The sequence below is a fragment of the Pungitius pungitius genome, chromosome 8 (genome assembly GCF_949316345.1).
Source record: "Pungitius pungitius chromosome 8, fPunPun2.1, whole genome shotgun sequence".
Lineage (NCBI taxonomy): Eukaryota > Metazoa > Chordata > Actinopteri > Perciformes > Gasterosteidae > Pungitius > Pungitius pungitius.
Window position 1 is genome coordinate 3,992,093 of NC_084907.1, and position 16,206 is coordinate 4,008,298.

A 16,206-nucleotide genomic window follows, 5' to 3' on the forward strand; every position below is an offset into this window, starting at 1 on the left:
CCAGACCAGACAAACTTCACACGACTAAACAGAGTGTAAAACACAGGATCTCCTCTTCTAGCACTGCACACATATCCTGCTGTGTGTGTCTGTCCATGAAGAATGTAGGAACCCTGTTCAGTCCCAGTGGTGCTACCAGCTAGAAGCTCATAGGTGTAGTAGGGGTAGTAGTAGGATGACAGTTTGGGAACAGCCTTATACCAGAAGAACCTCCATCCTGCAGACGGAGGTCCAACACTGCAGGTCAGAGTCACTGAGTCTCCAGGACTCGTCCATGATGGAGACACTGTGAGGACAGGCTGAGGGACATCTGTTGGAAAGAGGTTTCACAGAATAAAGACGTGTTATGATGAGTCCTTGGTGGATTTCTTTCACTGATGATGTCCTTTGTCTTTTTATCTGTCTTCAACTGTATTAACCAGGTGTTTGGGGACAATGTCTTTAAACACAGTAACTCATCTTACATTTCAAATGTTCTATTTCAGATTCTTTGTCCTTAAATCTGCACTTGTAAGAGCTCCCATCAGACATCAGAGAAATGGTGATTTCATGTGTGTTCTGATGGTTTGTGTCCATCTCAATAAGTGTTTTGTCTTTGTAGAAGTCAGCATTCTTCTCCTTTCTCTGGTCTCCATGTCTACAGTGAAGAGTCACTGATTCTCCTTCATACAAGGAGGACGCAGGGGTTAAAGGTCACATCTTTGTCTGTGGAACACTTAGTTCTTTGCTTCACTAAATCAGTTTCATTAAATGATCAATGATTCGAGATATCAGTGACGTATCACATGAAGTAAATGTAAATGTATGTAATAAATAATAAAAGGTTCACTGAGTAATGAGTACATTTCACCTGAAGGAGGCGCCACACTCTGCTGATGTGTTTAATCGAGTTATAATGAATCAATAACTAATTTATAATGGGTCAATAGGGATAAAATATGGGATGGTTTGATCTTTCTTTTGTTTTATTTGAAATGATCGATATTTTCTGATAATTTATCATTTTAAACAAAGATCAGCTAATTAAACAGCATCAGTGTCAACTTCCTCTTACACTAGTTAACATTTATTAATTATCACTACATTATATTACGTTAGCACTTCATCAAACAGGTTTATGAAATCAACACGTCTCATTAATATAAAAGTGCTTTAATGAACTTGTCGTGATGGTAAAACTTTGATCACTTACCTGATACACTTAGAGAGACTTTATTACTTTCTCTTCTAACGTTGGGACGGATCTTGTGATCAGCAACACACTGATATTCACCACTATGTCCTCTAGTTAGAGATGATGATGTTAATCTATTTGCTGCTCCGTAGGTAATAAACCCACGACCAATCCTACTGAATGCATAATACCAGTTTGCATTGTTTCCTCCCCTTGAGTCACATATGAAGGTAACTTTCTCTCCAGTAAATAAAGGGGACCAGTTTGGCTCAAAATGCAGCAAAACATCTAGAAACAAACACAACATGCAAAGAATGAATAGTATTTTCTTTCTTGTATTCATCATAAATTAACCAAAGAGAACAGAAACATTAAATGTAAAATAGTGATAGAAGGTGTTGAATTGTCTCGAGTGAAAGTATCAAAAGAAAGAAAGTTGTATAAAAACCTTGAGCGTGTCCACAGTGGAGGAGAATATTCAGCACTAAAATAAAGTGAGAAACATCATCAAGCATCATCAAAGTGACAGAAAGTCTTCACTTCAACAGAGAAAGGACTCACAGAAAAGCCCCCACACAGCAAACAAAGTGTGTCCCATCCTCACGTCCTCACGTCCTCTCTGACTCTCTGACTCGCTGCTTGTGAGAAACGCTTCGTGTCAAGAGACAGTTTGAAAGGTGTGAAACATGCAGAGAAACGTGGAAATGCAGACAACAGATGAACATCACATGTGAGCTTTTCTCGAACTTCTGCTTCTGTTTAGGATCCATTCTTTATTCCACAGAAGCACATTTTATTTCAAATGTGACCCACAGAAAGGTGTTCTAGCATTTCAGAATAAATATAAAAACCCTGTGAGACAAAGAAGTGAATCACTGAAGCTCGCTGAAACAGACCAAAATAAATCCACCAACTTTTAATAGACTTAAATGTAGTAAGTGAGACGTTTTATTTGATCAATCATGAATTAAAAGTATTTATATATATTAAAAGTATTTATATATATATATATATATATATATATATACATTCATAAACCTTGTGACACTTGACACTTAATGATGATGTAACTACTTGAGGTGACACTTAATAAACCGTCTTCTTATGATTCTGTTTGAATGACCCGTAATAAAAAGTTCATACATTAACGAATGTAATCATGTTTGTTCTGGTAGTCGTGACATTGACAGATTTCTTTTTAACAGTGACTTTAATGCGGCCTTTTGGATTTTAGGCTCAAACTCCAACAAACACCTCACAGCTGAATGTTTTCACAGAAGAATCAATTCTTGTGACGCTGATTTAAAAGAAAAAGGCAAAAGAAAAGAAATCTAACAAAACTAAAGGATGAAATGAAACAAACTGTTTACATACATTGTGCTTTAAAGAAAACTCTGCAGCCAAAGTCTGAGAAGAAGAACCACAAGGATTCTCAAAATAACCTTTATTCCTTCCGTTGAAAAAAAAAAGACGTGTTGCTTGCGTTTGAATGGTGTCAAATGACCACATTCACACCAGGGCTCATCCGCTTCTACAGAGGTGTCTGACTCTGTGATGTATGATGTCATGTTTTAATTCTAAGAAGTAGAAATTTAATTTAGTTCCATAAACTGCACAAACAAATCATTGAGACCTAATGCAGTGGACCTGTGCATGAGAGCAGTGCATGTGTATTGATACTAATCTTTGTTCCTGCTATTGACTTTGCCAGGATCAATATGAAAGATGATAATCAGGGTCTATAGTGATGCACTCACTTCATGAGATATGATTATTAGATATAGATATTAGAGTGTGTTTGTACACATATGTACATACCAGATGTCATGGAAGTAACCGTGGTGACAGGCCAACTTGTGCCCATTTCACAGGAGGGTGTGTCTGGACACACTACACACTGGTGTGGGATGTGTGCGGCACGTCAGTGATGTTGGAGAGAAGATGAGCCTGAGGAGCTACGGGGGGGAATTACACTACAATAACTTCCCCGACCTGCTGTCTGGAAAGAGTTACCAAAGTAAAAGCCTCTGAAGCAGCAGACCTTCAAACAGCTTCCTCTGGCTGTGAGACGCCTGCAATCATCCTCCACACTACACACATCAAAGGTGTTACAAGTTATTCTGTATTTGTAGTGTATCTAATACACCCTTAGTCTTCCATAGATTTAGATACTCTTTCCACCTCTATATAAATGTATAATAAGGGTCTAACAAAAAATACAAATGTAAAAAAATGCATCTTAAAATGTTCAGGTACATCAGATAACTAAAACGTATAAGTGTTAATTATCCAACCTGGTAAACGGTTTACACATAGTAAATACACTAATTGGATTTGTTACCTGACCTTTGACATTTCTGTGATGGGCAGGAATGTTTGACGGGATAAGAATCACATGACAAAGACGAGCTGGGCAGGCGTTTCACTGGGTTGGGTACGTTTTTACCGAGAGGGTGAAGCTGCGTTTTGCTGTGCTTACATTCTCCATCTGAGAGGACAATAAAACCATAAAACACAGCTGACTATTTTTCTCCTCTAAAACGACACCACGTGACATCACACCTTCGGCCATTTCACATTCACAGTATCTCTGGTCTCAATTGAGACAACGAAAGGAACATTGTTTTCAGCAAAAATAAAACAACTGGATGCATCATCTTGTAAATATGACTTTTTTTTATAAGCCTATCATGACGAGGCATTGTCTGTCAAATAAAGCTTTAACAATGAAGCCATTAAAAAATTATAATTTCACAAAAACAATGCAACTTTCCCCAGCGCTTTGAAATGTTTTGATTGAGACAAAATTCTTACATTACGATTATTATTACGGCATCACATAGTAATTACAAGACCGGTTTCTCTTAAGAGAACATAACTATAATTTCATAGGAGATGTTTTATTTTGTAGTTATGAAATACAAATATCACAAATACAAAGAAATTTGTCAGGAAATCTTTCCTCAGAATTAAGAAAAGATGTTCAATCAATTACGTGATAAATATTAATGACTTATCTAATAAAAATGCTGTAATTATTAGACACGGATTGCAATGACAATAAATGAAAGGTTTGGTGATAAAAATCTTGCAATTACAACAATTCTATCGTGACTAAAGTTCCTCATTACAACTTTTTTGTAATTTTTTCATACAGATCATTGAAATTTGTTTTCTTGAACTTCATAGACAAGGAAATTCATTTTAATCACGAGAGATATATTCATCTTAATTACAATAAAATATCTTCAAAAGGATTTCTGGCTTTCCAAAAATATGAAAGAGACAGTCCAACATTAGCGAGGCTTAGCACAAATCCCCAATGCATGGGGAAACTGTTAGCTTAGCGTCAACAGAAACAAAAACCATCCACCTTCCGACAAATCAACAGCAAACACGATACGAAAATGTTGGACTGTTCCTTTGAGGAAAACTTTTAACGGCTAAAACTAGCAAGTCGAAGAAACATCGTGTGACGCGGCGCAGCCCAAAAACACATTGAGGATTACGAACATCATCTAGAGTCCAAAAGGTTTCATGCACAACAAAACCCCCAAATATCCCCAAAAAAACACTTACTGAAAAGAAAACTGAGAATTATAAAAATAATGTGGAGTATTCTGCTGGTTAGACTTCAGCATTACTGATGCATACACACGTCTACCCTTACATACAAGATATAGATTTTCTCAATAACGCTTTGGTTTAGTTTAAAACAAACTATGATAAGCTGTATAATACAGAAAAACAGATCTCCATCTTGAAAAAAATAATTAACAATTCAATTTAGGTTTTTTTTCAAACTTCAGATGATGGAAATAACAAACAGACTACATATCAGTTTAACTGTACAGTATCTACACAGCCAAAGTCGCAGAGACGGACGAATCATCAACAAATCAGAGAACAGACTGGATGTGTAATAAGAACCGAGACCCCAGTGGCAACAAGCGGTACTGCAGCCCCCCCCCCCCATGTTTTAAAACCTAGAACTGCAACTCCATCAAACCTATTTGGATCCATCAAGGATTGGATTTGTAAAACTCAAGCTGAGAAAAAAAATAATCATTCCTTAAAGCAGGTAGGAAAAGCTGGATTTTGGGGGCAGGCCGGAGGAAGGGACTGCTGTGTGTAACACGGCTAAAGGAACATTTTTCAGAGGAAGCAATTCTCATAGAAATGCTTCGTCTTGGGGTCCGGTTTCGAGTTCTTGTTCTACATCCACGGTGGAGTCAGGAAGTGTGAGGAGGCGCTGGTTCCTTCAGTGTTTTCATTATTAACTGCTTGCTTTTGAAGATCTATTTGTAAACGTCATGTTCCATTCTTATCAAACCAGATAGTAAGTTAATGTTCAGCAATATTAATGGTGTTAAACAAATACATTTAGAACAAAGTCTACATGATAAATGTGAATTTTTCTAGAAAAAGGTAAAAATATATTTTCAAAAAAGGGGACAAGACAAGAAAAATATATTTCTTTAAAGCATATTGACACATTGGGAAATAAAGCCGCTTTAGGTGGTAAACAGGGTCTAGTGAATAAAGACTGATCAGGAACCCTAAAATAACTTCTCACATTTCCCAACTCTACGTCACCGCCACCTGGTGACAAACACCCGTCACGTCTCTGGTCACACTGCCTGGTTGCTAACAACAACAACAACAACACAGGAAGTGTGACGCGACGTCAGTCCGATTCCCAGGTTAGAGTCTCAGTTCAGACTGGCAGTGACTATGACATCACTGCAAACGCTGTCCAATGAGTTACCCACAATGCACCACGGGATTCGCGGGTTCATCCTCTGAAGGACATTCGTCGATTGGTCCAACCCCACAGAGGAGGCGGGACCCGTAGACTTCTCCTTCTCAACGAGGAACGACGAGTCCAATAGAAATGATAGCTGCCTCGTCAACCAATCACCAAGGCCTGTCGGTGTTGGGGACCAATCTGAAGTCTTCCAGTGACATCACAGGAGAGTGAAAAGGGCTTTATTGCTGGAGCTCAACTACATTATCTAAACAGGCTTCCTGTTGCTGGGCAACTGCAGCGGTCACAACTTGAGGTGAATCACTTTTGATGTCACCGCTGCGACCAATCAGAAAAGCTCATGTGAGGGGACGGTGAAAGGATCGACTGATGTGGACAGATGCTACAGGTGCTGGTGAGGGACAATATGACGATGAAAAACAGAAACTTTACACAGAAGGGACATGGCGGCAATCCAAATCCCGCCCAGTTTACACAGCCGCCATCTTCTCTTGTGGACTGGTGCTGCTGCTGCTGCTACTACTACTACAACTGTTGTTGGTGTTGGTGGGGCGGGTGGTGTTGCTATTTGTGTTGTTGTTATCGTCACTAGTAACAGGTGACATCACCCCACTCTGCGTCCTTTCAGCGGCCTTGGGGGTGGAGTCTTTTTCTCCAGGTGTATTAGGGGCGGGGCCCGCCGAGGAAAGGGAGGCGGGTTGTGAGGGGCGGTACGCTGCCATCAGCTCGGCCAGACGTTCCGGAGTCGGCCCCCACTTGGCAAAACCGGCGTCGTTCTGGAGGAAGAGTACAGCAGTGCCGTGCACTGCCCGGTAGTACATTTCATCTCTGGGAAAAAGAAGAAAAAAAAACACAGAGTTCATAGACAGGTACAAACACGGGTACCACGGCATATACAGTGGCACAGCGGAGTATACCTCTTGCAGATGTGTTGACTCCCGGAGCGATACTCGTGTTCGAAGGCCGGGATGTTTAGCTGGTGACGGAGGAATCGACTGGCCTCCATGCGCGTCAAGGCCGGGGTCACGGGGTTACGCCACTCCGGGACAAAGACAATGAAGGACAGAGGCTCCGAGGACTTGTTCAAAAGCGCCTGGCAGAAAGAGACAGCTGGGTTTAAGACTGAGTACCAAACCAGTACAGAGCGGTACGATGCCAGCTGATCCAGACTAGGGCAGACTGGTTCTGGAAAAAAGTTGGTACACACACACACACACACACACACACACACACACACACACACACACACACACACACACACACACACACACACACACACACACACACACACACACACACACACACACACACACAGTGGCACGGACCAGACTAGTATGGGACAAAATTGTATACAAAATATTGGACGGACCTCAAAGTGCGCTACCATGGAGTCCATCAGCTCTTCACTGAACGGGGGGTTGGCTTCAAACGAGCCACTGACGGGACTGAAGGACAGAAAGGGCCTGAAAACACAGGTTCACAAAGACACATGGTTAATATTACTGTGATAACCTTTAACAATCAAGAAACCAAAAAACATCAGACATACAAGGAATTTGCAGCAGACAGACAACATAGTGCAAGAGGAGTAAAATAAAATATAATGCTATGGGTTATTATATAAGGCTAAAGGTTAGTTTAAAAATGAAGTAAAAAAGTTTAAAAAATAAAGTGCACCAGCGAACAGAAAGTGACAAGTGTATGTGGAGTGTGAAGGGAGTGACCGGTGGGACGTCAGTCAGTCAGTGGGGGACCCGGCTCTGTTGATGAGCCTAACTGCCCACAGGAAGAAACGGTTTGTGTGACTGGGAGGTCTTGGTCCTGATGGACCTCAGCCTCCTGCCGCACAGAAGGGGCACAAACAGGTTTTGTCCAGGGTGAGAGGGGTCAGCTACAATCTTTCAAGCTCGGTTCAGAGTCCGGGACGGTGATGGAGGCGCACAGGATGGACTCAATGATGGCCGTGTAGAAGTGCACCATCATTGTCTTTGGCAGGTTGAATTTCTCCAGCTGCCTCAGGAAGAACATCCTCTGCTGAGCCTTCTTGGTGATGGAGCTGATGTTCAGCTCCCACTTGAGGTCCTGGGTGATGATGGAGCCCAGGGAAACAGAAGGAATCCACAGCGGTGACTGGGGAGTCACACATGGTGAGGGGGGGGGGGGGGGGGGGAGACTCCGTTCTTCCTGAACTTCACAGCGTTGAGCTCCAGTTTTTTTTTGGCTGCACCACGTCAGATGTTGTAGATGTTGTTATTTTGTAATGGATTCACAATTGAGTACTAAACCTTCAAGTCCTTTTCAAGTCCCTTTTGTCCTCTGTGGCCTTTTTTAAGCTCACCATCAACATCATGCACTAGCTGCTTGTATCCGACCTGAAAGACAGACAGCAGAGGCGGCAACACTCGTCTCACCCTCTGGATCCGAAGAAGCCGTCGACGTCGGGGAAGGCGGAGCCAAACTGTTTGAAGTAGCAGTTGAGCGGCGACGCGAAACACTCAAAGGAGACCCCAAACTGTCGAATCAACGCCTCAAACACCGACACCGGCAGCGCCCCCTGCAGACCCGTCCCCTCGTTAGCGCCGCTGCCAAACATCGCCTGGACAAACGAAGGCACAGCTCGTTAACTCACCAGTTACCAGGGTCGTTACCTAACGCACAACATAAGCGGAGTGTGTGCTGGGCCGAACTGTTGACCGAGTCGGCTGACCTGGTATCTCTTGAGGAGGCACCAGACTCTGGACAGGAACTTGTCAAAGCGAGTGTCGTCTATACAGCTGTACCGGTACAACAGCTCCTGGACACACAGACAGCCGGAGAGTCAGAGGATATGACAGACAGGCACACAGACGACGAGTTATTAGTGTTCGTAGGAAGAGATGCTCAGTTGACAACATCAACACAAACTTCAACAGTCTCTTAGAAAGCAGGCACATTAAAGCGGATATTTTAGTTTTTGCAGAACAATTGCATTTCTGCTTTATCACATTAGTTTTATCATTTATCACCTTTCAGTCCAATGGTAGCAGATGCGGTGAATGGCAGAATGCAGTGAAAGAGTAAAACTAAGGCAAGTTTATTTTTCACTGAAACAATGACGTCCTCTGATGGCGTCCTTTTTAAAAATAAAACCACAAATGGAACAAGTGCTTATTTGGACTTGTCTTCTACATTTAGTTTAAGTCATAAAATGTATCCTTTCCACTTCCTGCTTACGTGATGTCACTCACCGGTCGGCACTACTTGCCCCTTTCCTAAAACGCTCAATAAACGTCCAAACTTCTTGTAGAAGTTTCCCACTAAAACCCAACACGGAGCCGTCTGGCGGTTTCCTACTGAGCCTCACGTTGTCATGGCAACTTTCTCTTCCCAGCACTGACCAGTTTGCTGAAGTGACCCCTGTTGACTTTGACCATCTCTCCTTTGAAGCGTAGACAGGCCATGTCGTTCTCAAAGTGCAGCTCGACTCGGGGGAGGGCTGGTGAGGGGATCGCCAGACGCACCGGGTAGCAGTAGACCAACCTGGACTCCTGGGGGGACGCACTTGCCTCTGAGCACGCACACAAACAAACAAACAGAGTCACATTACAACACAGATCTGTGAGCGTGTGCCGATCTCACCACAGACTCAGGCTACATACACACCAATACGTTTGCATTTAAAAGTGTACAGCCTATTTGGGTGTCTGCACGATAAAAGGTAGTAGTGTGGCTGTAGCATCATGTACGCGTGTACCTGTGGGGGGGTCCTGCAGCAGATTCAGATGCATCTGCCTCAGCCGGCGGCTATAGTCTACAGAGAGCTGGTAGATCTTCGTGCAAATTCCCTCCACAGAGTCTTTGGCGACGGCGGTGAGGTGAGGACCACACTGCTGTCTCAGGTGCTCCAGACGGTCCTACACACAAAAACACAAGCACAGAAATGACATCACATCCTGGCACAGTAGAAGTGTCTTCGTCTCGTAATTGCACATTTATCTGTGCAGACATCTTCAGGACCACCCTGTGCTGTAACACAGTGATCATCATGATACAGTCGGAGACGGCTGGAGAGGTCAAAGGTTACCATGTAGTCCTCCTTGCTGGCAGAGTGATCTCGGCGCAGCCAGTTCATGGTGTCTTCAGCGTTCCACTTAACCACCTTCCTCCTGTCTGGACTCGCATTCCTGCACAGAACAAAAGGTTAATGCTTAGAAGAACCTGGTGAGGTCGTTGCCAGAATTAAGCTCCAATTGGTTTTCTGTGACCTACCGGGAGTCAATCATCCTCTTGGCAGCTTCAGCATATTTAAACAGCAGCTTCCTGGCCTCCTCTTTGTACTTGATACGTGCCAACCTGAGACAAAAGAGGCACAAATAAAAAACACGTCATCAAACATAAGAACACATCGCAGCAGGTGAGACGGACACTTTGAAGAGACAGACGCGTACCTGATGGGGATGTCGTTCATGATCTCTCTGAACATGGACGGGGAGACAACGGGCTCGCAGTCGCTCGGCAGTAAGGGGTCGTGACCCTTGTCGATCACTTTCCTCTCCAGTAGCCAGCGGTTGAAGGACTCCCGGGGCGGATCAATACCTGAACCGCAGACAGACCAACGGACAGACTTACAACTACACAAACCTTCAGTAGGCGATCATCAAAAGAGCATCGTTAAACAACCCTTTTAACATTCACAAGAATGAATTGTTATTCTGACTTGCAGTACTGTGTATTCAATCTTTAAAAAAAATAGCGCGTGCCAGTACCTTCTCTCTGGTGACACAGTTCGTGGTAGTGTTGCCGAAGTTTGGTGACAAGCTGAGCTCTCTGCAGCTCGATCTCGGGGTGGGGGGGTAGCAGGTGGTTGTCGGGGGGATGCTCTTTGACTACTGCGTTGGTCTGCAAGTCTAGATCCCAGTAGATACTGAAACAAAAACAATAAACAACTTAATACATACTACAATATGTATATAAATATATGATAGATAGAAGAATAATACAACATGTGGAAGACTTTCTTGGATGGTTTTGGCTCCATAAATGCCATCATCAAAGAAGCTAAAAATGCTAACGAGGAAGAGTCGTGGCCTTAAGCACTCACACGGCTGGCCTGTATACCGCGGGGGCGGGGCTTGGAGCTGTGGGTGTGGCTGGTTGGGCCGGCTTTTCCTCAGAAGCAGAGTTCCAGGGTTTAACCCCCGGGGTGCTGGGAGAGATGGGGGTGGTCGGCTCCACCTGTAAGCAAAATAAAGTCCCGCTGAATAAATAAGTAAGTTTGATGACTCAGTTTACCACAATCCACTGCACACTGGTCACTCGTTTAAAGTGCCATGATCCGATTCAAGACTGTTTGTTTTACCTTCACTCTCTTAGGTCCCGGCCCCTGCTCCTCAGAGATCCTCCTCTTCCTCTGACCATTCCCTACGTTGATGTCGCCGCCCTCGGTAGGAGCAGCGTTCAGGCCTAAAGGATCAGACTGCAGACAGACACTCAGTTACAAACTAAAAGTGTATACATTGTGCGCCAAACATTGAGAGCAATACAACAATTAATGTTGTCACAGTCAGTTGACAAAGCAGATTCTGACATCTGCTCATTTTAACCAAACTGCCCCAAATGTAACAATGTTGGGTTATATATTGCCAGTGTTTCCATGACAACTATCTCTGGCATATTGTTGCGGTTTTATCATCTGCATTCACCTGTCCTTTCACGTCACACATTAACAGAAAACAGTGACATTACTCACAATGACATCATGCTGACCCAGCACTGGGACCTCCCACAGGCTCTGATTGGTAAATCTGTTGAAATAATATGGTCGGTTCTCCCTCCGAGACCAGCACTTAGCCCATCCAGCCTGGACGAGTTCATCTGTCAGACAGGTAAAGACAGAGAGAAAGGTCAGAGTAAGGAGAGACAGACTTTTCGGTGGAGGAATCTGCCTCTACTCCAAAATCAGCTGGTGCAACGACGTAAAAGTGACCCAACAACACTGTTCTCCTGATCTGGAATCTTTCATCATTAACTGTAAACCCTTCTACTCCCCCGTGAGTTCGGTCCATTCATCCTGGTCAGCGTTTACACGCCGCCGCCGGGCACCGTGCAGGAGGCAGAGCCGACCACATACGGCGGGTGGAGCGGACCAACCCGGACTTCTTGGATATTGTCCTCGGGGACTTTAATAAAAGGAAATCACAGCCATGAACTTCCTGGATACGAACAGTTTATTAAAGGCCAGAGAGGAGAACACGCTGGATCACTGTTACACCACAGCAAGCAGGGCTTGTCCCTCGTGCTGCGCTGGAACACTGTCCACGCCATGGTCCATCTGATTCCTGCATACAGGCAGAAACTAAAGGGAATTCAACGACAGGCGTGCTTGGACTGCACAGATTGGGATGTTTTCAGGACTGCTACCAACAGGATGAGTTCACAGAGGCTGTGACTTCTTACATTGGCTTCTGAGAGGACAGCAGTGTACCATCATGCACCGGGGGGGGGTTATAACAGAAAGTTAAAACTCAGAAAACTACGACTGCAGAAGGATCAGGCATTTAGGAGTGGGGACAAGGACTTGTACACAGAGTCAAAAATACAGGTTTAGCAAGGCGGTGAGAGATGATAAACGAATGTACTCTGAGAAACTGCAACGACAGCTTTCAGAAAGTACTTCTGCTTCAGTTTGGAGAGGCTTTAAAACACCTCACAAACTACGAGCCCAAATCACCCCACTCCGTGAAAGACCTCCGCCTGGCAGACGAGTTGAACGAGTTCTACTGATTTTATAGACAATCGCACAGTCCTGACTAGGGTTGGGTACCATACATTCGTTTCCCATCTCTCACGGCCCTGATAAACCTGTATTTTGACTGTGTACTCTACGACGGTACCTACCGTACCGAAACGCAACTGGCACACGGTGCCTAATGCAACTCTTCTGTGCTTCACCTGCTGCAATCATTGTTCATAATTCAAAGTTAAAAAGTTTGAAGCTGTAGTTTGAAGTCATGTTTTATTTATTTATATTTACAGTATTGTTTACACTGTTAATATTTGTTCAATTTTGGAAAAAAATGCCTTGCCGCTTTTTCTTCTTTTCCAGGCACATTGTTTAAAAACCCAAACGATACCCATCCCTACTCGCCAGTGCACTTATTATTCATTTCATTATTATTGATTGAATTTTTCTTTTCATCTCCCTAGTCCATAGCCTTCTATTTTATACTGTAGAGTTAAATTATGAATTTGTAAATTGAACATGCCACTTTTGTTATTTGTCTATTGTTTTACTGTACTGTTGTTTTACAATGTTATGAGATAACCACCATGTCAAATTCCTTGTATGTCCAACATGATAACTGAGCCTGAACCAGTTCTTCTGTCAGACAATGTCGAGAGACAGACAGATGGATATACCTGGAAGCTCAGGTGGTTTGGAGGTGGACGATGGAGAAAGGGGCGGGTCCTGAGAGGAGACGGAGCCAGATGGAGGCGGAACCACGACGGCCGCCTCCCCTTTCACCAATCCCTGGCTGTTATTGGACATCTCAGCTGCTTGTCAGAACAACATCATCTGCCTGGAAAGGAACAAACACTAGTGACTTTCATACTCTGGTTGCAAGTATAAATTAGAAACTTCTCTCTTGATTTATTAACTTAATAATCAGGATTTATTTTGGCCATATAAGAGTTGCTGAACGCCACTTTCAGATCTCAGTTGTTTTCTACTATGCTGTTTGTGTTGTTGTACATTACATTATTGGCCAATGTTATGCACCCCACCGCCATGTAAAATTTCTTATATGTCTGACATAATTTAGCAATAATGTTCCTGAAACTAATTGATGATCCAAATCAATAGATTATTTTGATGTTATATTATAGAAGCTGGTCTTTTTATTTTTGCCCCCATCTCCAACCGCTCTGAAGTCAGTAAACCATCAGAAATACTCAATGTTATACGTTTACCACCCTTTTAAATAACGTATATTTACAACAAGTTGATTGTTGTAAAACCAGTTGGTATGACAAAATGAAACAGACTTAAATATGATTTAACTATTCACAGATCGTTATGCTGATTGAGAGGAAAGCAATAAAGGGTATTCCGATCGATCTGAGGATTTTATCCTAGGTATATAACCACGTGATCAGCTTTTATTTTGAAAAAAAAACGTTTTCGACCGTTTTGGGACATTTTATAGTTCGAAGTTGAGATAAACAGATCGATTTAAATATAGCCAACAGGCGAATAGATTGAATAGGAAATCTGATTAATCCAAAATAGTGACGGACTGGGACAGATTGACGTCAGCAGGCTGATGACGGACCGTCTGAATCTGGCGGCAAAGGGGACCGATATCGGTTCAAACCTGGTTTAAGAAATAAATCGACATTTAAGGTCACACTGTGTCCGTGCATGTGCGGTAAAATAAAAGCGCTGCGTGAATCGATTATATACATTCCGATGTTTTCGTTTTCGTACGTAGGAACGAGCGCTTGCAGTAACGCGCATGCGTACGGCAGGATTTCCAAACAAACACGGAGGAGGAGAAGAGAAGGAGGGGGTGAAAAAGAGGGGGGGGACACAAAGCTGCGGCTGCCTCTCGGAAGCCCGGGCAGAACACACGGACACGGGAGGACTCAGTGTAGGTCCACGGCGGGCGCGAACCGGGCAAAAGTGACTTAATAAAATAGAAAGGCTAACGGGACGTCTTTTTAGTCCCATTTTAACGGCCATTTTGCGCCAACCGCCCGGTCTCCACTCAAAAGCGACAGCTGCCGTTAAGGCGCCACTTTAGACAAGATGGCGGACACGCCCCTGCCACAGGGCTGCGCGTCCCTTACATCATTTTTGTTCTTTATTACAAACTCAGCTACGCTGCGCGCAGGCACTGCGCCTCATCTGAAGGCGGAAACCTTCCGCCGCGTCTCGGTCCCGTCGGAGCGGCTCTGCATAACCGCCTTCCCTTACCTTGACTGGTTAAATTGCGGAGAGTCGCGGGTTCTGTCCGTTTGTTTCGGGTCCTCCGCTCCGCTCCCTCCCCGCCTGCTCAGACATCTTTACAGGGACCCGGAGCGAGCCACTGCGCATGCGCAGCTGGCGTCCCGCTTCCTGTTACGATACGTCCTGCTCCCCGCGCCATAATGAGCAGGTCACTCTCCTCGGCAGCTTCTACATTTGATTACAAAAACAATAATGTTAATACATTTCTATTTCTTTGATCGAATAGTGTTAACATTGCTATACTGTAAAAAACGTTTTTTTCGTGTCTTTTTATTTTGTTTTTTTAAGTCTAAATGCTCCATAAATTAATTTAAACTACTAAAAATTAGTGGCTAAAATACCCATAATTTAGTTCAGCATTGCTTAACTATTTAAGAAAAAACTACGTTGCCAAAGCATCCAATATTAATGTACAAAATAATATTGATGTGGATATTAACATAACGCGAATATGAAACAGTGACTGATCTACAGTATCACTGTTTACATTAAAAAAAACATGGCTGTGTATCAAGATAATTTGCTGCTTTTCACATTGTGGCACTTTAATGCATATTGAGCAGCAAGACCAGCCTTATTTCTTATAGAGGTATATTTAATTTTACAATTTTTTGTCTTTCTTGTATCCACATATTCTGATTGGTTTTGGTTGCCATGGTTTCATTTGCCTCCCTGTTTGGAATCCCAGTTAGTTGCCACTGAGCCTATTAGGTTACAATCTCTCTCGCTTCCTATCTTTGATTACTGAGAAACATTCTACCAATTCATAGATTCTGATCTTCTTTGGCTTGTAGTTTCTTTCAATGTTGTAAATAGTTTTCTTTACGTCGTGTTATAATTTAGTTTTGTGTTTAGAGAGACTGGTGTTATGGGACTGTTCACAGCATGGAAACACATTCTAGTAGAAACCCCCTTTAGTAAAGTTTTCAAATTGTAAAATGAAATAAATTAGAATATACTTACACAAATAACTGAACCGATAAAGGAGGTGCGAAGGATTAATGATATCTAGTGGTGAGGTTGTGGATTGCATCCGGTTTTGCTTTCAACCTTTCCCAACATGTTAAAAAATAAAAACACAAAATGTTCGGTTCGGTTTTTTTGTCTTTTTTGGGATACTGTAGGAAAATGACAGAGGAACATGTTGATATAAACGGCTCATTCTAAGCAAACGATTTGCAGTTAGGTGACTTAACCCAAATTAGAGCTTGGATATGGAATGTTATAAACCATAACAGCAAATACAATCCTACACAGTGCTCCTTTAAAACCACA

At 43.0% G+C, this 16,206-nt stretch overlaps 1 protein-coding gene and 1 long non-coding RNA gene across 2 annotated transcripts; both read right to left on the reverse strand.

Moving 5' to 3' along the window:
• Positions 1-1,381: 1,381 nt before the first annotated feature.
• On the reverse strand, positions 1,382-1,932 carry LOC134132276 (uncharacterized). Its single transcript, XR_009956810.1, has 3 exons — positions 1,736-1,932; positions 1,623-1,658; positions 1,382-1,462 (listed from the first exon to the last, which is right to left on the reverse strand). It is a non-coding gene; the product is annotated as an uncharacterized LOC134132276 (long non-coding RNA).
• Positions 1,933-5,638: 3,706 nt separating this feature from the next.
• On the reverse strand, positions 5,639-14,998 carry pcif1 (phosphorylated CTD interacting factor 1). The gene is made up of 16 exons (XM_037490524.2): positions 14,899-14,998; positions 13,341-13,501; positions 11,671-11,795; positions 11,281-11,397; positions 11,023-11,156; positions 10,688-10,845; positions 10,370-10,517; positions 10,191-10,274; positions 10,006-10,105; positions 9,676-9,835; positions 9,320-9,489; positions 8,650-8,736; positions 8,354-8,538; positions 7,312-7,405; positions 6,860-7,035; positions 5,639-6,770 (listed from the first exon to the last, which is right to left on the reverse strand). Exons 2-16 carry the CDS (start codon positions 13,468-13,470, stop codon positions 6,413-6,415), a joined length of 2,226 nt encoding a protein of 741 aa, XP_037346421.2. The 5' UTR covers positions 13,471-13,501; positions 14,899-14,998; the 3' UTR covers positions 5,639-6,412.
• Positions 14,999-16,206: the final 1,208 nt, after the last annotated feature.

What these genes read in the sequence shown, in the direction of transcription:
- pcif1 (XM_037490524.2), bottom strand. Translation starts at nt 13,470, where the DNA reads ATGTCCAATAACAGCCAGGGATTGGTGAAAGGGGAGGCGGCCGTCGTG. An exon ending in GCGGTATACAGGCCAGCCGT is followed by an intron (nt 10,846 to 11,022) that starts GTGAGTGCTTAA and finishes TTTTTGTTTCAG; the next exon opens with TATCTACTGGGATCTAGACT. An exon ending in GCTGCAGGACCCCCCCACAG is followed by an intron (nt 9,490 to 9,675) that starts GTACACGCGTAC and finishes GTGCGTGCTCAG; the next exon opens with AGGCAAGTGCGTCCCCCCAG.